Genomic DNA, 21,997 nt, shown 5'->3' with positions numbered 1-21,997 from the left:
CTTCTGCATTTATAGGAATTTAAAATATTTCAATTGTTGTATTTCTAACTTTTGACTTTCAAATTAAGTTCGAAGTTAATATATAAATTCTGATTCCAAAACTAATATTATAATAAATTTTTATTTCTAAATTAATATTTTTTTTAAACAAGAAATTCAAGTTAATTTTTTATTGGTCACTAAATTATGCAACTAATTTGTAAGCATATATCAATAATGTGGCTGCTAAATAGTCGCAAACCACTGCAACTAATTTGTAACTAAAAATAAATAATGTAGTAACAAATTAGTTACTTAAATTAGCCACTAACTTATAAATGTTTTAAATTAGTCGCACATAAAAAAAGACTAACTAGCAACTACTATTTACTAACTAATACAAGACCAAAACCGTGGTCTCAAATTATTTTTTGCGACTGCGACCTTAGTTACAAAGGAGTTGCTAATATACCACTAACTATATAGTCTTACTTTAGTCGCTCTTTTGGGACTAATTTGCAACCAACATTATTTGCGACGAGCTATTTCTAACTGAATCAAGTAGTTGCAAAATAGTCATAATATCTATAGTTGCAACTATCTTCCAACTATTCTTGTAGTTACAAAATTGATGTTTTCTTGTAGTGAGATAAGGGACTTACAAGACCAAGAAAATGTAGACAAAATATGTAAATGAATATAAAAAAGCTTCGCATATATATATATAAGACAATAAATCAAGTAATTAACAAATTATCTAGGCAGTATTAACGTGAAAACAACTCATAATTGATCAACATATATGACCGAACCAATTCCACTTAAACCAAACTGGTTTAGTTTTCATCATGTCCACCAATAACTGCGTCATCTGGAATGTAACTTTTCCAGAACCAATGTTGCTTCCAAACTCTTCCCATCTCTTCAATGGGAACACCTCTGGTCTCCGGAAACAAAAAGTAGATGAAGATGGTCATGATGGCAACCATGCCTGCAAAGAAGTAGAAGAGACCAAACTTCATGTGACAAAGCATTGTCAAGAAGAATTGACCGATGAGGAAAGTGAAGAACATGTTGACTGAGACGTTGACGGCTTGTCCCGCTGGTCTGATTTCCAATGGACAGATCTCACTGGGTACTAACCAACCCAATGGACCCCATGACCATGCAAATCCCGCAACGTACACACATATGAAAACAAGAATCCAGTCTGCTGTTGCGGGTGTCAAGGTTCCGGTTCCCGTGGTTCCGAATTTTAAACCGATAAATGAACCAACAAGAATCTGAAAAGATAAACAAAACATGCATCAATCATATATGTGACTTTGTTTAGGAAAAAGAAAGAAAGAAATATATATATACACCCTAATAAATTACATATTATTTTCAAGAAATTATGGTTCTTTTTACAGTTTCCATGTTCAGGTTGTAATGATTTTTAAAAAGAAAAAAGTAATTTAATCATCTAAATATTCAAGAAATTATTCTGGTCCTTTAAAAACATGTGTTGTTAAATTGACATTGTTTTTATGAAAAATACACTTTCCATATATCTAAAATATTTCTAGTCCCCTAAATGTCGGAACCGGCTATATTTATGATTGTTGTGCATGCAAACGGATGTTTTAGTGATTAGGGTGGAAAAGCTAATGCAAACACAAATAAAGATAGAAAGAATTGAAGGCTATGTAAAACTGATTTGTACCTGACATATGAACATTTGAATGCCACCTTCAAGGAAAAGAAACCTTCTTCCAAATCTATCAACCGAGTATAGGGAGACAAAGGTCGCGAGCACGTTAACTACACCGGTTATTACAGCCGACATAAGAGCAGCATCATCTCCAAAACCAAGAGTCTTGAAGAGAACAGGAGCGTAGAACATAATGACATTAATTCCAGTAATCTGCTGGAAAAAGGGAATGGCCGAGCAGAAGACTAAAGCCGGTCTGTATTTGCTCTGTCTGATGTTTTTCCATGGATGTTCTACCTTTTTAGCAGCTTCACATGCATCGCGTATATCTTGAAACTCATGGTCAACGTTTTCCGTTCCTCGTACTTTCTTCAACATTTGTTTTGCTTCCTCGTATTTGCCTCTCTCAAGCATTGAGTTTGGTGTATCGGGCAAAAAGAATGATCCGATCACCATAAGAATTGCTGGAACAGCTGCTAAACCTAAAGAAACCCTCCACCCATTTTTAGCGCTATTAGATGTTCCATAGTTGATCAGATTCGCCACCAAGATTCCAGACGTAATAGCCACCTGGAAACAAATGTTTAGCGCTCCTCTTATCTTTGCTGGAGCCATTTCCGAGAGGTAAACCGGAGTAGACTGAAAAGAAAAACAATTCTTATTGAGAATCAGCCTAGACAATATACATACATGATTTTATTTTTGTGGTCACAAAGTTCCGGACCTTTGGTCTATATAATGTTGCATGAGGCATATCACATATATATTTAGATGACATACAACAAATTTAGACCTAACCTGATTAGCAAATCCCACACCTACACCGAGCAAAAGTCTACCGATGATGAGCATTGTGACATTAATGGCAAAGGCGTTGATCAGTGCACCGGTGAGGAAAGCAAGTCCACCGGTAAACATGGAAACCTTTCGTCCATACTTCCTAGTAACAACCGAAGCCACAAAGGAAGCTACCAAAGCTGCTAAGTAGAGAGAAGAAGTAAACAATTGGAGCTTTTGGTCATCAAATTTGCAGTAAGCCGTCTCGTGCTTCGCCTTTACCCTCTGCTTCTCTAATTGTGGGAAGAACTTGCTAAGAAACTCATCCATTGATGTCACACCTCCTGAGATTCCAAGGTCATAACCAAAGAGGAGACCTCCCATGGCTGCAACCATACATGTTATGACAACGAAAACTGTGACTCCTCCTTCATAATCTCTTCCACCATTTCCTCCTTCTGACACAAAAGCTCCTCCTGCCATTTTTATTTTGCTTTTGCGCTTAGAAGGAAGGAAGGAATGTTGTGGCTTAATTTAAAAATGGGAGTCACTTTGTGATCCTTTAAATAGATAATGTAATGACACTATAATTAGGGGTTGGATTACGTGCATTGTGTAATAAATTTTGTTCTTATCTTTGTTTGGCTTACGATTAGCTTGTTAGTAACAAGAGTTGGTTAACGTTAGACACCAAGTTTCATGCAGAATCTTTACTGTATTTGACTGTTTGTTATACAGTTTTCTTTCCTAGACCTTATTTATCTTTTCACTTGTATAATATATATGAGGTGAATTTGTCAAATGACCAAATTTGAAAAGAAAATTAAGTGCAGAGCATTGATTTTGACATAATTAAATCCATAACAATTATGTTAAGTTTAAGCCGGTATTACTTTTTTTTTGTTCAAGTTGCCCGTAATAAAAAGAGAAAATTGATGATATTAACAATTTGACACTCCACAGTTAATTATCATACGTAATACAACCAATACCACACTTTTGTTTAACACATAAATATGCATCTGATTTTTCTATACCATATCAGTGAAATATAATAAGATTCAAAATTCACTCACATCTAGTAAATACTAAACTTTACTCCAAGCCTCAACTCCTAAATACTAAACCTTAAACTTTAAACATCACATTTCCATCTAATTACTAAACCCTAAACCTTAATTACTGAACCCTAAACTCAATTATCAAAATCTAAAAATAATATATAATATTATGTAATATTAAACTAAATCCAAATCTAATTTTTGAATAGTATAGGACTCCAATCCAACACACAACTCCTCAATGCTAAACTCAGACTTAACTTTTGAATACTAAACCCAAAAATGCTATCACTAAACCCAAACATAAACTCTCACCTTCCAAATACTAAACCCTAAATCCTAATCACTAAACCCTAAACCCAAGTATAGACTCTAAGCCCAAATAGAATGGAACAAAATACATAGTACAGTACAAATTGGTGAGTAAAATAAAACACTCTTTATTAATCGTCAAATGGAACATACATAATACAGTCATTAAACCCAAACCTCAACCCCTACCTTCCAAATACTAAACCCTAAATCTTAATCACTAAACCCTAAACCCAAGTATAAACTCTAAGCCCAAATAGTATAGAAAAAAAAATAGTATAGTACATATAGTTGTAAACCAGAAATTGATAAATAATGAATTTATCAAACAATCGATGGTACAATAATACAACAAATGTAGCATACTATTTAGTTTGGTACTTGCGAATGGTACAAAAATATAAGAATCGTACTAGACTATAATTTTCTTTAACTACATATAGTATAGTCGACGAGTTCATCTTCTTCACATCTTCCTCTTTTTGCAGACATGGTGATACACGCATTCACTGGTCCAGAGTAATTATTTTTCACCATACCATATCAATACATCATATTATAACAATTTAAATAACAACGAAGAAAATCAAGATCAACAACATTAAAGAGACTAAAAAAAAAACAAATCGTGACGTCACCTCGTCGTTTTCTACTATGCAATCTTCTCCTCCAAACTCAATTCCACAAGCCTAGAATCCATGCTCTATCTTCGTCTTGAGATGAACTGGTTTGTGTTCGTATGTATGAAAAAAAAACAGAGATTGGAGGAGAAGAGGAAGAAGAAAAGAAAGAGATGTGCATCAATGATAACCACAATTTATTAATCATTTATTTAATATTTATTTTAATAAAGAATTCTCAGCAAGTTACACAGGTTGAATTGGAAGGTAATATAACATTATTACATAAAATACTGTAACAGATTGTAGTTATCAAATGAATTATAATTTGTTTGAAAGTTATACAACCCAATTCCCGATATATATATAACAGATTGTACCCATACTTGTATAATATATATTTATTAAAAAAATTGAAATTTACGAATTTGAAAGTGGTAAATAATAATTATACCCATATTTTACAGATATATACAAATAAAAATATTTCAAAAACATATATACAAAGATCAAAATATTTTCGTTTTTTTTTATTTTGTTTTCAATTTTTTTTGTTTCAATTTTGTTGGAAATGATTTTTACTAATAAAAAGTTAAGGAATACATTTTTGAATGTGTATGATATATTTCTGAATTTGAATTTATGAAGATATTCCTGAATAAGTTTAATAACTTTCTAAGATTTAATAATATATTGATAAGTAAGTATAATATTTTCATAATATTTAGGAAAACTTTTATAAATATGTATTTAAAAGAGTATTTACGTTCCATATACCCATAAAAAGCCATAATTAAGTACACAACATTTCACTATTAATAATACCCTTACAATTTGATAATCCAATAATATCATTCACCCACCTTTATGTCTCTCTCCTCTATCTCCTTACAATTCTCAGCAACATGTTCACTTCTTTTTTTTTTTGTTATATGAGGTTTTATTAATCATAATATTTCAAACCCGAACACCAGGGATTACAAGATGATACATAAGATCTAAAGTCCAAACCAAGCCGGCGATTAAAAGACACGCCAGACACTAGCCGGCGGTTAAAATATTATGACCCCAGAGCCAAACTAGAACGAAGATTTTTGAGGCAAAAGATCAGAGCCTAGACAAAACAAAGACATCAAAACAGACCATAAACTAAAAACCCTAGATGAGAAACAATACTGATCAAACACCACCGGCAGAGTCTTCTTCTTTGATGAGAGAGGAGAGAGCGTTCAAGGAGATACATTTCTCTAAAAATCATGTTCACTTCTATTTTTAATGATTTCATTTGTATATTTCTTCTTCCGTAAACAAGATTTAATTCACCACCGCCCTCGTCTTTTCTCCTCTGTTATTGTCGTCGTCTCCTATACCTTCTTGAAAACGGCAGATGAAAACGATTACCTTGATTGAAACAGTCGCCAAGCCTTGTCGTACCTAGGATAATGTTCATGACGAGGTTTAGAGCCAACTTTTTACCACTGCGTCTCTCTTTTTGGCTACATATCATATATTTTCTCTGTTCAACACATCATATGGTCCTAACGAGTATGTCTCTCTCTCTCGACGAGATCATTATGTATTTACTCCGGCGGTTAGTTCCAATCGGTCATGATATGGTAATGGAAGATTTAAATTGATTTCATGGCATGTCATAGAGATATTTTTGATTCACGAGTTAAAGAAAGAATGGATTCTTACTGAGATTGAGATGATGACATGGATCTAACACATTTCAACTGCGAGTGTTTTTTCTTTTTTTTTTTTTTTTTTTTTATCCGTGGGAGATCCCAGGCGGTAAGCCCAGACTAATCCCCACGAGGCCTTCCATCCGGACACGCACGGTTATAGGCGGGAAGGTGGCCAAGGCGACTCGAACCCAGGGTGGACACTCCAGCTGGAGTTCCATTACCACTAGACCAAGAGTTCTTGGTTAACAACTGCGAATGTTGTAGATACGATTTAACAGTTTAAGTTGTTGTTAACTTAAATATATGGTTAGTTGCTATGTATTTGGTACTGTGAGCTGATAAATGTTTTTGTTATATGTTAACAAACCGTGGGTGATGGTAATTGATAAATAGTTGTTTAGATAATACAAAGTATTAGTTAATACATAAATGATTAGCTGTTACTAAGATTTGTTGCCGCTTATTTAAATGGATGGTAAAATATTGGAAATAATTTTAGTTAGTTGATACATAATTTGTTAAATGTTAAAACTTAAGGTAGCGGAATAATTCTGTCATTATCTCTTTAGCTTCTACATTCTTATTGGTTAACAGTTATCGTATTATATATAAACTATTATTTTGCGTTTAACATTATGTTTTAGATGGTAGGAAACATATTAGATTGATCTGAGTATTTACTTCTATATATGCTAATGATTCTTTTACTATTTACATGTAAATATAGCTCGCTAACAAAGCATAGAGTATGCTAATACAAATTGATATATTCATTGGCAGCATACCTTGGGATTAATAAGTTACCCACTAACAATTCATATAACACGATAAAATGTAGCGTTCAACTTCTTAGGTTAACATATTAGTAATTTACAGGAATCTTTAGCAGTCGACACAGGAAGTTGAAGAAAGGAACAATGACTTGAAATTAGGGATTTTTCTTCCACTCTTGTGATTCTTTACCAGCTGGATGCATGAGATACGAGTCTTCCTCAGCTGTGTTGGTGAGAGGATTAGCTTCAAAGTTATGTTGCAGGAAGCTACAAGCCGTCAATGGTGGGAGACAAAAAATATTAGTAACCCGTCTTGGCTAAATGGGATTCTAAAATGACGGCTTTTCCATACCAGAGAACATCAGAAGTTGAAGCTATCAACATCAATGAATAAAATGAGAAGAAATCTTACGCCGAAAAATATAAATGATGAAGAAGAAGCTTTCACTCCTCTATCTTTTATGTGTCCAATCAAAAAATATAAAATGGTCACTTTATGTATTTTTTGCTACAGCAAATGTGAGTTTCCAGCTGTGAAGTAATTTCCTAATTTTGATTCAAGTTAGGTATATCGAGCCAATTGACTCCATTTAAAATACATTTAAATGTATATATAGTAAGACCTTTATGAATACATTACTCAATTTGAATTATATGTATATTTAGTCAGATATTCTTAAATATGTATAATATCTTGCTAAAGTTTTCGAAAGGCCTTCCTATATTTGATATCTATATTATATAAATATATTATATATATTTATAAGCATTTTCGTAAGTTTTTTAAAATGATAAATACAATTTTTCTAGATATGCATATACATCAAATTTCGGAAGATAACATACACATTTAGAAAAAATTTCTATATAATATATTTATAAGCATTTTCGTAAGTTTTTTAAAATGATAAATACAATTTTTCTAGATATGCATATACATCAAATTTAATTTGGAAGATAACATACACATTTAGAAAAAATTTCTAAATGTATATACAAGTTTTATTCAATAAGTCTATTTACATATTTATATGAAGACATTCATGAATTATGATTTTTTAGACATTCAAAAAGATATCATACACGTTCAGAAAGATCTTTCTAAAGGTTATTTTAAGAGATATCTTTTCCCAAAAACAATTTTGAAAACAAAAAATAATTAAAAATAAAAATTATGAAAAGAGAATTTAAAGAAAATTCGAAAAACAGATTTTGAGAAACATAATTCAAAAACGTTATCTTTGATTTTATCATTTTGAATTTGTTAATATTTTTTTTATTTAATATATAATTTTTGAGTCATATTTTCAAAACCCATTTAACCATTTAGTGAAATCTATTTTTATCACTTTAACTTTTGAAAGCTATTTAACGTATAAAAATTAAAAAAAGACTATTAAGTAGCTAGCACTAGGCCTGGGCATTTTAACCTGGACCCGAAAACCCGAACCGGAACCAACTAAAAAATATCCGACCCGGAACCGAACCGAAAATTTACAAGTACCTTTTGGGTCTAAATTTCTTTTACTCGAGAGAACCGGAACCGACCCGAATAGACCCGGACCCGAAAAGATCAGACCCGAATAAATCCGACCAGATAAGAACCGATTTGTACCCGACTTAAAAAAACGTATATCTAAAACTATGATTTTTTTGTTCTATTTTATATATATTATTTTATGATTTAGTTGAAATATCTTAACAATATTTGTTATTATTTTGTAACATTTTTTAAGTAATATGAAGCTTTAAAATGTAAAATTTAGACTTTAAAACTGTTTTATTTTAATTATTAATAGTTTTATTTAAGTTATTTTGTAAAATTTTAGATATATATGACAAATATCTACTAAATTTGATTGCGTTGGGTATGCCATGTCTTTTTTAGATCCTAAATACCCGAATCTGATCCGGACCCGATATGGACCCGAAAAATTACGGATATTTTATGGATATTTTAATTATAGACCCGAACCGCCCCGGACCCGAAAAGAACCGACCCGAACCCGACCCGAAAATTTCTAAGTACCTATTGGGTCTAAATATTTAGGACCCGAAAGACCCGGACACGAAAGGAACCGGCCCGAACCCGACCCGAAGACCCGAACGCCCAGCCTAGCTAGAACAACGAGAACAGTTGTAAATGACTAAATGCCACGATTCTACTTTTCATGATCGTTATGAATATATACTGTCTTATATTTTTATATACAAGTGAAAAGATAAATAAGGTCTAGGAAAGAAAACTGTATAACAAACAGTCAAATACAGTAAAAACTCTGCATGAAACTTGGTGTCTAACGTTAACCAACTCTTGTTACTAACAAAGCTACTTCTCTTAATCGTAAGCCAAACAAAGATAAGATGAAAAATTATTACACAATACACGTAATCCAACCCCTAATTATAGTGTCATTATTTTATCTATTTAAAGGATCGGATCACAAAGTGAATCCCATTTTCAAATTAAGCCACAACATTCCTTGCTTCCTTCCTTCTAAGCACAAAAGCAAAAACAAAAATGGCAGGAGGAGCTTTTGTGTCAGAAGGAGGAAATGGTGGAAGAGATTATGAAGGAGGAGTCACAGTTTTCGTTGTCATAACATGTATGGTTGCGGCCATGGGAGGTCTCCTCTTTGGTTATGACCTTGGAATCTCAGGAGGTGTGACCTCAATGAATGAGTTTCTTAGCAAGTTCTTCCCACAATTAGAGAAGCAGAGGGTAAAGGCGAAGCACGAGACGGCTTACTGCAAATTTGATGACCAAAAGCTCCAATTGTTTACTTCTTCTCTCTACTTAGCAGCTTTGGTAGCTTCCTTTGTGGCTTCGGTTGTTACTAGGAAGTATGGACGAAAGGTTTCCATGTTTACCGGTGGACTTGCTTTCCTCACCGGTGCACTGATCAACGCCTTTGCCATTAATGTCACAATGCTCATCATCGGTAGACTTTTGCTCGGTGTAGGTGTGGGATTTGCTAATCAGGTTAGGTCTAAATTTGTTGTATGTCATCTAAATATATATGTGATATGCCTCATGCAACATTATATAGACCAAAGGTCCGGAACTTTGTGACCACAAAAATAAAATCATGTATGTATATTGTCTAGGCTGATTCTCAATAAGAATTGTTTTTCTTTTCAGTCTACTCCGGTTTACCTCTCGGAAATGGCTCCAGCAAAGATAAGAGGAGCGCTAAACATTTGTTTCCAGGTGGCTATTACGTCTGGAATCTTGGTGGCGAATCTGATCAACTATGGAACATCTAATATGGCTAAAAATGGGTGGAGGGTTTCTTTAGGTTTAGCAGCTGTTCCAGCAATTCTTATGGTGATCGGATCATTCTTTTTGCCCGATACACCAAACTCAATGCTTGAGAGAGGCAAATACGAGGAAGCAAAACAAATGTTGAAGAAAGTACGAGGAACGGAAAACGTTGACCATGAGTTTCAAGATATACGCGATGCATGTGAAGCTGCTAAAAAGGTAGAACATCCATGGAAAAACATCATGCAGAGCAAATACAGACCGGCTTTAGTCTTCTGCTCGGCCATTCCCTTTTTCCAGCAGATTACTGGAATTAATGTCATTATGTTCTACGCTCCTGTTCTCTTCAAGACTCTTGGTTTTGGAGATGATGCTGCTCTTATGTCGGCTGTAATAACCGGTGTAGTTAACGTGCTCGCGACCTTTGTCTCCCTATACTCGGTTGATAGATTTGGAAGAAGGTTTCTTTTCCTTGAAGGTGGCATTCAAATGTTCATATGTCAGGTACAAATCAGTTTTACATAGCCTTCAATTCTTTCTATCTTTATTTGTGTTTGCATTAGCTTTTCCACTCTAATCATACAACATCCATTTGCATGCACAACAATCGTAACTAGGTAATAATCCGCGCCTTGCGTGGGATGTGATTATTAATTTTGTTATTTTTAATAAAAACACATTAAATTTGTTTAATCTGGATATCAGTTCGGTTTTAAATTATTTTTTGGTTTTTTATTCTCCTAAAATATAACCATTATTTTAAATTAATATTTATTTTTGTTTATTCGGTTAGAATGTTTGATTTTTTAGTTTTTTTCGGTAAAAACCAAAAATTACTATTATTTGTTTGTTTTCATGTTATGAATTTTAGATAGTCGTCATGTCGAACCAATGGTTTCATATCATAGTTTGTAAGCGGATAATAGTTCAAGAAAAAGAAAAAAAAATTATTAAGACAAATCATTTCACTACAATTTGGTCAGTAGTGAAAGAAATAATTTATAATTTTAAACAATATCCGATTTGATCCGTAGATAAAATAAAATTTTAAAAATAATTGAAAATTTTAATAATAACATTTTATTACAAAAATAAAATATTATTTAACTTTATAAATTTTAATACCTCATATAATAAATTTAATTCATAAAAATATTGTAAAACTTATATAAACTATGATATATATAACATATATATATATATATATATATAATTATGTACATATATGTATATATATGCATATAACATATCGAATTAGATATTCGTTCCTAAAAATATAGGTATTAATGATTTGCTTTTTTTTATTGTATTTTAATATTTGATTTTCTTCGTAGAGTTATGGATATCCATATTTTTTGGTTCAAATCAAAATGGATAACGAATCAAATCAAAATTTATAAATATATTTCCCAACTTTATGCGTAAACAATAAAAATAATATATATATATATATATCTCTTCATATAGTTTAGCTTTTAATTTGTTATTTTTTTTTATTCGAACCGAAAAATCCAAAGTTTTATTGGAACCATGCGTGTGAGTTTTATATTAAAAAATACGAAATATATATTGTGAATACATTTATGAATATAGTGTGAACGCGTTAGCATATTTATTATCAAATCATTGTGAGGTTGGCACGTACGTGTCTATTACAGTGCGAATGTATTTATTACAATGCTTCTCCTTTAATATATAAGACCATCATTAACCCGGAGTTCTTAGAGTGTGGTTCTTAGCAGAAGTTAAGAAACTGTTTCTTAATTTTTAACTAAAAACTAAGAAGCGGTTCTTAAAGTCCTTATTTAAGAAGCGGTTCTTAAAGTCCTTATTTAAGAAGCGGTTCTTAGCTTTTTTAGTTAAAAATTAAAAAACAGTTTCTTAACTTCCGCTAAGAACCTCATCTTAAGAATCCTGGGTTAATCATGCTCTAAGGGATATAGCCGGTTCCGACATTTAGGCGACCAGAAATATTTTAGATACATATATGGAAAATGGAAAGTATATTTTTCATCAAAACAATGACAATTTAACAACACATGTTTTTAAAGGACCAGAATAATTTCTTGAATATTTAGATGATTAAATTACTTTTTTCTTTTTAAAAATCATTACAACCTGAACATGGAAACTGTAAAAAGAACCATAATTTCTTTAAAATAATATGTAATTTATTAGGGTGTATATATATTTCTTTCTTTCTTTTTCCTAAACAAAGTCACATATATGATTGATGCATGTTTTGTTTAATTATCTTTTCAGATTCTTGTTGGTTCATTTATCGGTTTAAAATTCGGAACCACGGGAACCGGAACCTTGACACCCGCAACAGCAGACTGGATTCTTGTTTTCATATGCGTGTACGTTGCTGGATTTGCATGGTCATGGGGTCCATTGGGTTGGTTAGTACCCAGTGAGATCTGTCCATTGGAAATCAGACCAGCGGGACAAGCCATCAACGTCTCAGTCAACATGTTCTTCACTTTCCTCATTGGTCAATTCTTCTTGACAATGCTTTGTCACATGAAGTTTGGTCTCTTCTACTTCTTTGCAGGCATGGTTGCCATCATGACCATCTTCATCTACTTTTTGTTTCCGGAGACTAGAGGTGTTCCCATTGAAGAGATGGGAAGAGTTTGGAAGCAACATTGGTTCTGGAAAAATTACATTCCAGATGATGCAGTTATTGGTGGAAATGATGAAAACTAAACCAATTCGTTTTAAGTGGAATTAGTTTGGGCATATATGTTTCTCAATTCCGGGTTGTTGTGCTAGTCTTAATTAGTTTGCGCTACTAATTTTACTCTCATCCTCCTACGCTCGTTTTTCCCAATCACACTCTATATGTTTATGGTTTAGGATTCCTCGAAGTTGAATACTAACAATGAAACCATAAATCAAAATCCTATTAAATATACCCTAAACAGTATTCCATAAAAGATAAATCTAAACCCTAAGCTCTAGACCCTAACAGAATAATCAGTAAACCCAGACCATAAACATAACTAAGAAAGCATAAACTCAAACACTATCATGAATCCTAAACCCAAAGAAATAATCCTAAACCATAAACTCAAACAAGATAATTATGCAGTTATATCTCCGCCTAATATAATCTGTAGAGGTTAGAATATAACATTTCAAAGTACATATACTTTAATAGCCAGATTATTATCAAATGACTGGTGATGAAAAATCATAAACTTTAAATCCTAAACTCTTAGCAATATACCATAACCCTCAAAAGAAAATTATAAAACTCTAACTGTAAATCAGGAATCATAAACTCTAAACTCACAACAATAATCCATATATAGGCCCTAAACCGTTAATTTTATAGCTTACTAGTTTTTGTTTTGAATTTGTTTATATATAAGTACAAGTTGATATATGTTGTTTTGAGAATCAAATGAAAATAAAATAAAGTATTGATCGATTTAAAATTACATAAATAAACATATACATAATATTATAAAAATTATTGTATATATATATATATATATATATATATTCATTTTACAAATGAACTTAACTGTAGCAGTATTTAATATTTCAATTTCAGTTATATAAGTTTGAGCCATTCCATAATTTATATGTATAAAAATAAATAAAATATAATTATAAATAGTAATATTTTATTATTTTTAATTAAATTTTTATTTTGTGTATAAAACTTTGGATCGTTCCGGCTACTCATTTTGTGGGTTATATTCAAATCATATATTTCTTTAGATTGAAGTATAATATATAATTATTTTAGTTCAGGAAAAAATTGATTATTTTTATTCATTGCATTAGTTGAGTTCTTCATCTTAAATATGTAAACTATATTTTTGTAATTTGTTTTGGTATAATTGGATGTATATTTGTACAAAAATATAAAAGAAACTAGAGTGATGATAAATACAAAGTTTCATAAACGGATATAACCAATAAAATTTTGAAACCTTATGAATAAATAAAATATTTATAAATAATTAAAAGATATTTTTGTAAATTTTAAAATAATTTAATACTTTTTATGTATAAACTGAATTTGAAAATATTTTAAATAGTTTAAACATAACAATCATATTGGTTTACATATTATTATTATAAGTCTATTAGGTTGTACAAATATATAAGAAAATGATAAACCAAAAACAATAAAGCATTAATTAATTTGGTGGTATATTATATTTTTTTTAAGTTTGTATATTTTATTTATTTATGTATTTTGAAAAAAAAAATATATATAAATCTCAATAAAAAAATTAACAAAACAAATTTAAGTAAAAATGACTAAATCATCTCAATAATTGTAGTTATAAATATTTTAATTCATCAAAGATATCTTGATTTGGGTTATTTAAATTAATTTTAATATATATATATATATATATATATTAGTTTATTAAGAGCATAGTTTGAAGAGATGGGTAATTCTTTTTTAATATTAATATTTTTTTTGTAAACTTTTTTTTTTGTGAAATCACATTTTAAATATAATATATTTTTATAGTCATATTTATAAAAAAAACAAATTCCTAAAATATGTTTTTTCCTTTTGTAAATATATTTTTCGTTATTTATTTTATAAATTTTTTTTATTATATATGTTATTAGGAAAATTATAGAAAACAATATTATAACTTAAAATTCTAATTGACTGAAATTATTAAATAAGTTTTAATAAAGACAATTAGATATAATATTAAAAATTATTTAAGGGTACCTCAGTAAATAATCATCGTAAGAATTAGTGTGATCGCAACACGTAGGAAACTGACTTATCAAATAATATTATTATAATTTTAAAATATTAAATATCAAAATAATGTATGTTTATCTCAAAATATATTTATCGAAATACTATATAATAGCAATAAAAAAAAATTATCAGAAAAAGAGTTTCCAAAGATCAAAATAACCAAAATAGGTTGCATTAATGAGGTAAATAAAAATTATACATCCATACTTTACAGATATACAAATAAAAAATATTTAATAAAAAATTGAAAGGAATATATTTTTTTTTTTTTTTAATTTCTTTTCAATTTGTCGTTTTTGAAATTTTGTTGGAAACGATTTTTGTTAATAAAGAATTTATGAACACCTTCTTGAATGTGTATGATATCTTTCTGAATTTAACTTTATGAATACATTCCTGAATAAGTATAATATATTTATAAGATTTAAGAAGATATTGATAAATAAGTATAATATTTTCATAATATTTAGGAAAACTTTTACAAATATGTATTTAAAATATATATTTAAATTTATATATAGTAAGTCCTTTATGAATACATTACTCAACTTGAATTATATGTCTAACATCTTGCTAATGTTTTCGAATTGCCTTCATATATTTGATATCTAAATTTTATAAAGATTTTATACATAGTTATAATCATTTTCCTATGTTTTTTAAAATGTAATATTATATAATATTTTACTAAATATGCACATACATCAATTTTAGGAAGATACCATACACATTTAGGAAACATTTCTAAATATATATACAAGTTTTATTCAATAAACAATGCTTTTAAAACCGGACCGGAAGCTTAACCGGATATTATTTCGATCACGGTTCAATATGGTTCGACCGGGTCATGCCTGGCTCAATAACTTGGTTTAATATTTTTCTAGTATATAAATTTTAAAGTAATGTTAAAAAATATGATATATAATTAAAATATAAATAAATTTTAACATTAAACATAATAAATATAAAATAGTTTTTTGTTCATATAGTTGATTTATGGATTTTGATAGTTTTAATGATTTATAAGTTCAATAACTCAAAAATCCAATCAGGTTACGTAATCGGTTCATGGTCAAACCAATTATTAGACCCGTTCCAGATACGTGACCGGTTCATGATCGAACCGGATCCAACCATTGGGTCGGACCAGTTTTAAAACCACTATCAATAAGTCTATCTACATATTTCCAAAGACATTCATGAATTAGGAATTATTATTTTTGCAAATTCAGAAAGATCTTTCTAAATTTTTTTTTAAGAAAGATCGTTTCTCCAAAAAAAAAAAATTTAAAAGAATTAAAAACAAAAATTTCTGAAAAGAAAATTTAAATAAAATTCAAAAACAGATTTAGAAGAGAAGAAATTGAAAAAACTATTTTTGATTTTATCATTTGGAAATTTTTAATATTTATTTATTTATTTTATTATTTAATAAATAATTAATTAAAATTATAAAGTGAGGATATAATTTCTATTTAACCATTTAATGAAATCTATTTTTATCACTTTAATTTTTGAAAGCTATTTAACGAAAAAATAAGATAAATAGGTATTAAAAATTTATAAATAGGTATTATATTTTTCATGATCATTATGAATATATACTGTCTTATATACATAAACATTATTTACCAAATGATTTTTACATGTGTCACCATTAAAATCACTTTAAGAAAAAATGATGACATAGCTTTGGAAAAATATAACATGACACTAATCCAATTGTGACATGTACAATTTTTCTTATAGAGTTTTATATATTTTTGGTTATTTTTTTTAAATATGGTAATAACTATTAACTTCTACATCATCATTAATGCTAATTTTCTATATAAGTATTTATTTTTGACAAAACTACTAATATATATTAAAACTAATAACTCATATATCACTATTAAAATAATTATATTAATAAAAATAAACTAAATAGTAAATATAGTTACGAAAATATTATTTACAAGAACTTATATATCATATTTTTTATAAATATATATTTTACCAAAATTAATTGTAAATGTGCATCAACAAATACAAAACTAAAGCAACACTAATCAAATATTTTTTTGATTGGTAAATGATTAAAAGTTTATTTAAATTTATCGGTTCATTAGATTAATTAACAAATTATGTTTCTCAGTTTGACATATTTTAACTATAACCAACAAAAAATTATTAGAATATATGTATGTATATATAAAGTAAGTGGTAATAGATATATTAAAAATATATATTAATTAGATTTAATATAATATAATATAAATAAAAATTTGTTTTTATAAAATATAATTCTAACTTTACTAAAGTTTAAATAAAATCAAATTGAAGTAGTTAAACCAAAACAAAAGAAATAGGAATACAAAAATATGTTTATTATTTTTTTCAAACTGTTGAAGTTGAAATATAAAAATAACTATGTCCAAATTCAAATTATTTTTTATTTAATTAAAAAAATATTTTATTAAAAATTATTGTTTCTGCGCTGGAAAACTTATAGTTTTTCTACAAATGCTTGGAAAGATAAATAGGTCTTAAAAACGGTATAACAAACAGTCAAATACAGTAAAGATTCTGCATGAAACTTGGTGTCTAACGTTAACCAACTCTTGTTACTAACAAGCTAATCGTAAGCCAAACAAAGATAAGAACAAAATTTATTACACAATGCACGTAATCCAACCCCTAATTATAGTGTCATTACATTATCTATTTAAAGGATCACAAAGTGACTCCCATTTTTAAATTAAGCCACAACATTCCTTCCTTCCTTCTAAGCGCAAAAGCAAAATAAAAATGGCAGGAGGAGCTTTTGTGTCAGAAGGAGGAAGTGGTGGAAGAGATTATGAAGGAGGAGTCACAGTTTTCGTTGTCATAACATGTATGGTTGCAGCCATGGGAGGTCTCCTCTTTGGTTATGACCTTGGAATCTCAGGAGGTGTGACATCAATGGATGAGTTTCTTAGCAAGTTCTTCCCACAATTAGAGAAGCAAAGGGTAAAGGCGAAGCACGAGACGGCTTACTGCAAATTTGATGACCAAAAGCTCCAATTGTTTACTTCTTCTCTCTACTTAGCAGCTTTGGTAGCTTCCTTTGTGGCTTCGGTTGTTACTAGGAAGTATGGACGAAAGGTTTCCATGTTTACCGGTGGACTTGCTTTCCTCACCGGTGCACTGATCAACGCCTTTGCCATTAATGTCACAATGCTCATCATCGGTAGACTTTTGCTCGGTGTAGGTGTGGGATTTGCTAATCAGGTTAGGTCTAAATTTGTTGTATGTCATCTAAATATATATGTGATATGCCTCATGCAACATTATATAGACCAAAGGTCCGGAACTTTGTGACCACAAAAATAAAATCATGTATGTATATTGTCTAGGCTGATTCTCAATAAGAATTGTTTTTCTTTTCAGTCTACTCCGGTTTACCTCTCGGAAATGGCTCCAGCAAAGATAAGAGGAGCGCTAAACATTTGTTTCCAGGTGGCTATTACGTCTGGAATCTTGGTGGCGAATCTGATCAACTATGGAACATCTAATATGGCTAAAAATGGGTGGAGGGTTTCTTTAGGTTTAGCAGCTGTTCCAGCAATTCTTATGGTGATCGGATCATTCTTTTTGCCCGATACACCAAACTCAATGCTTGAGAGAGGCAAATACGAGGAAGCAAAACAAATGTTGAAGAAAGTACGAGGAACGGAAAACGTTGACCATGAGTTTCAAGATATACGCGATGCATGTGAAGCTGCTAAAAAGGTAGAACATCCATGGAAAAACATCAGACAGAGCAAATACAGACCGGCTTTAGTCTTCTGCTCGGCCATTCCCTTTTTCCAGCAGATTACTGGAATTAATGTCATTATGTTCTACGCTCCTGTTCTCTTCAAGACTCTTGGTTTTGGAGATGATGCTGCTCTTATGTCGGCTGTAATAACCGGGTTCGGTCATATATGTTGATCAATTATGAATTGTTTTCACGTTAATGCTGTCTAGATAATTTGTTAATTACCTGATTCATTACCTAAATATATACAATGCTTCTTTAAAAGACATTTCTTATATGAATAAACCAAATGCTTGATTTACACGATAAACCAAAAACCAAGCAGTAGTGTAGCTTTCTTGATGGTTGGTGGTTGTTGTGTATCCACGTCAGTCATTGGTTTGATTTCTTTTGGAAATTAAATTATCATATTGATTGGTCAGTCTAAGTTTTGTCTTCGGCCCAAATGGTTAACATAATGAACTGTAATAGAAAATAGGTCCACATCTTACATTAGTCGGAAGACATTCGAAATTTGGGCCATGCAGTATAACCAACCCACTTAGTATAACTGAACCCACTTTGTAATACTAATTGCATTCTCCCTGAATCTGATATGATCAACCGATAGGATATATCAAAAAAAAAATGTGTGTTATTGTATTCAGGATATAAACAGTGACGTAGGGAATTATTGAGAACAAAAAATTCCTATCAATTCCTTAATATTTACACTACTTGTGAAGAATAATTGTTACATATAGTTCCTTACCATTCTTTTTATTTAAAGGAACTATAGAACAAAACATACTTTATGAAAGTCGGTAAAGAATAAAAGTATATTCTTTTCATTTTTTATTTTGTTTCTACTTATTATTTTCCTCTTCATTCAGGTTATTGTTTTCATGGTTACCAGTTAGAGCATCAATATTTAATAAACTTTATGGAAATATAACATTTCTTGAAATTATAATCCAAAAATGATAAAAATATATATGTATTTTTCTTTGAAAATTTTATAATACTAGAAAGTAATTGTAAAGCCGGCAAATCAATAAGATCTATTCAATAAAAAAAATTTAAGTAATTATATTAAAATAACAAGTTTTTTTATCCACACAAATTTAAAATATATTTTCAAATTGAGTGCTATAGGAAATATTTTAAACAATAATTTTTATTATGTTTAATTATTTTTAAAACGTTAATGATATCTTAGTTAAATACGTAAAATATAAATTCGATACTTTTATAATTAATTATGTTTTTCACTAAAATAATTTTAGGTTATATAATCTACCCATAATCATATAAAACTTCATTGAAAATTAAATCATTCAAATTATGCCAAATAGAATACACTCCAGAATAGAATATTGACTCTATAAATTAATTGAAAAAGGGCCTCAAGTTGGACCAATTAAAATATGATGTAATTCGATTAAAATAATAATATAAAATTATTATAAACATATATATTTAAATTTTTATAACTTTATAAATATTTAAATAATGAAATAACTTCATAATTACTATTAAATAAATATAGTACATTTAAAGTTAATTTAATTTTGACTTATATACACAATATAAAATTCATAGTATTATATATAGTAATATTAAATATTAAATTGAATTATAAATATATTTAAATAACTTCATCTCTAAAATAATTTGTAAATCATAAAAGTAAACTAAAATTTATATACATACAAATAACAAAAAATCCAAAATATTACAATATACTTTCATTATAAAGATAAATATCAAATCATGGATAATGAATATAATTGATAAAATAAAATTTTATAATCTGATATGAAAAATTATATATATATATATATATATATATATATTGACTTGATAAAATAAAATATTTTAAGTTAGCTAATATTTGTAATATTTCATAGCATAGTGGAACGGCTAACAGTTGGTATTTTACAATTAAGGATTTAAAAACCAATATTACATCATTTATATTAAAAAAATTATAAAAAGTTGGCAAGACATACCGGAAGATGTATTAATATGTTTCAGCTTTAATGTGTTTAAAATAATTTTAAACACACCTAATAAATAAATTATTATATTTTAAATTTTTGCTTGTTATATAATAATATTTATATAAGATATTAATTTTACAATATAATATTAAAACACACAAGTTATTACTATTTCAAATTAACATTTTTACTTTATTCGACAATTTAAGATGAAATAAAAATTATACACATAAAATAAATTTATCATAAATTGTTTTATTTAATATTTAAATATGAAACGAAAAAATCTAGAGAAATTTTCTATGATAGCTTTTTTTAAGTTTTCGTCACAAAAATAGCATTCAATTAAGAAAATGACCAAAATAAGTTTTATGAAATGGTAAAAATGTATTTTTACTTTAGGTTTAACTAATATAGACTTAGGGTTTAAAGTTAAGAGGTGGAGTTTTGGGGTTAGTATTTCAAATTTTAAAACTAAAAAAATAAAAAAATTCAAATTTCAAAATAAAAAGGGACTATTTTAGTCATTTTCTTTCTTAAGTACCATTTTTGTGACAAAAATCTATATATAATAGTGATTATATTTTTCTTAAAATCCAGAACTTAACTTTAAAATATTAGTTAAATAAATATATATGGAACTATGTAAAACCTAAAACACATAAATTATAAATGTAATTGTGTTTTGTATAAAGTAAAAAATTTGAACAAAAATAATTATATGAATTTAAATCGCGGCTGAAAATCTATTATTTTCTTATGGACAAAAAAAAAGGCAAATCTCCAAAATAGCACCTTTCTAAGTTTATATCACAAAAATAGCACTCAAAAACTAAAATGACCAAAATAGCACATTTCTAAGTTTATCCTGTGAAAATTTTAATTTTTTTTATTTTTCAAAATTTGAAATCTTATCCCCAAAACCTCATTTCTCAACTCTAAACCCTAAACCCTAAACTCTAAACCCTAAACCCTAAATCCTAAACCCCACCTTTTAACTCTAAACTCTAAGTTTGTGACTTTTGATAAAACATTAAGTGCTATTTTTGTGACTTTTGATCTTGAGTGCTAGTTTGGGAACATAAACTTGATTTAGTGCTCTTTTTGTCTTTTTCTCAAAAAAAAATCTACAATTTTCTTATAACGCAACAAAATTTTATAGGGCAAATCTCCAAAATAGCACATTTCTAAGTTTATATCACAAAAATAGCACTCAAAAACTAAAATGACCAAAATAGCACATTTCTAAGTTTATCCTTTGAAAATTTTAATTTTTTTTATTTTTCAAAATTTGAAATCTTATCCCCAAAACC

The 21,997-nt window shown here is 28.9% G+C and overlaps 2 protein-coding genes and 1 pseudogene across 2 annotated transcripts; 2 read left to right on the top strand and 1 right to left on the bottom strand.

Moving 5' to 3' along the window:
* Positions 1–815: 815 nt before the first annotated feature.
* LOC106301007 (sugar transport protein 10-like) lies at positions 816–2,932 on the bottom strand. Its single transcript, XM_013737310.1, has 3 exons — positions 2,471–2,932; positions 1,685–2,311; positions 816–1,262 (listed from the first exon to the last, which is right to left on the bottom strand). Exons 1-3 carry the CDS (start codon positions 2,930–2,932, stop codon positions 816–818), a joined length of 1,536 nt encoding a protein of 511 aa, XP_013592764.1.
* Positions 2,933–9,424: 6,492 nt separating this feature from the next.
* LOC106301035 (sugar transport protein 10) lies at positions 9,425–12,877 on the top strand. The gene is made up of 3 exons (XM_013737343.1): positions 9,425–9,886; positions 10,046–10,672; positions 12,431–12,877. Exons 1-3 carry the CDS (start codon positions 9,425–9,427, stop codon positions 12,875–12,877), a joined length of 1,536 nt encoding a protein of 511 aa, XP_013592797.1.
* Positions 12,878–17,711: 4,834 nt separating this feature from the next.
* Positions 17,712–18,911, top strand: LOC106338152 (annotated as a pseudogene).
* The last annotated feature ends 3,086 nt before the right edge of the window (positions 18,912–21,997 follow it).

Source organism: Brassica oleracea, chromosome C1, assembly GCF_000695525.1.
Source record: "Brassica oleracea var. oleracea cultivar TO1000 chromosome C1, BOL, whole genome shotgun sequence".
In the NCBI taxonomy this organism is placed as follows: domain Eukaryota; kingdom Viridiplantae; phylum Streptophyta; class Magnoliopsida; order Brassicales; family Brassicaceae; genus Brassica; species Brassica oleracea.
The sequence above is the reverse complement of the archived record's forward strand: the minus strand, read 5'-3'. Positions and strand labels throughout refer to the sequence as shown.

Excerpts from the sequence above, each read along its gene's own strand:
- LOC106301007 (XM_013737310.1), bottom strand. The coding sequence starts at position 2,932 with ATGGCAGGAGGAGCTTTTGTGTCAGAAGGAGGAAATGGTGGAAGAGAT. Across the intron at positions 2,312-2,470 it reads GTGTGGGATTTGCTAATCAG|TCTACTCCGGTTTACCTCTC; the intron begins GTTAGGTCTAAA and ends TTTTCTTTTCAG. Across the intron at positions 1,263-1,684 it reads TTCAAATGTTCATATGTCAG|ATTCTTGTTGGTTCATTTAT; the intron begins GTACAAATCAGT and ends TTATCTTTTCAG.
- LOC106301035 (XM_013737343.1), top strand. The coding sequence starts at position 9,425 with ATGGCAGGAGGAGCTTTTGTGTCAGAAGGAGGAAATGGTGGAAGAGAT. Across the intron at positions 9,887-10,045 it reads GTGTGGGATTTGCTAATCAG|TCTACTCCGGTTTACCTCTC; the intron begins GTTAGGTCTAAA and ends TTTTCTTTTCAG. Across the intron at positions 10,673-12,430 it reads TTCAAATGTTCATATGTCAG|ATTCTTGTTGGTTCATTTAT; the intron begins GTACAAATCAGT and ends TTATCTTTTCAG.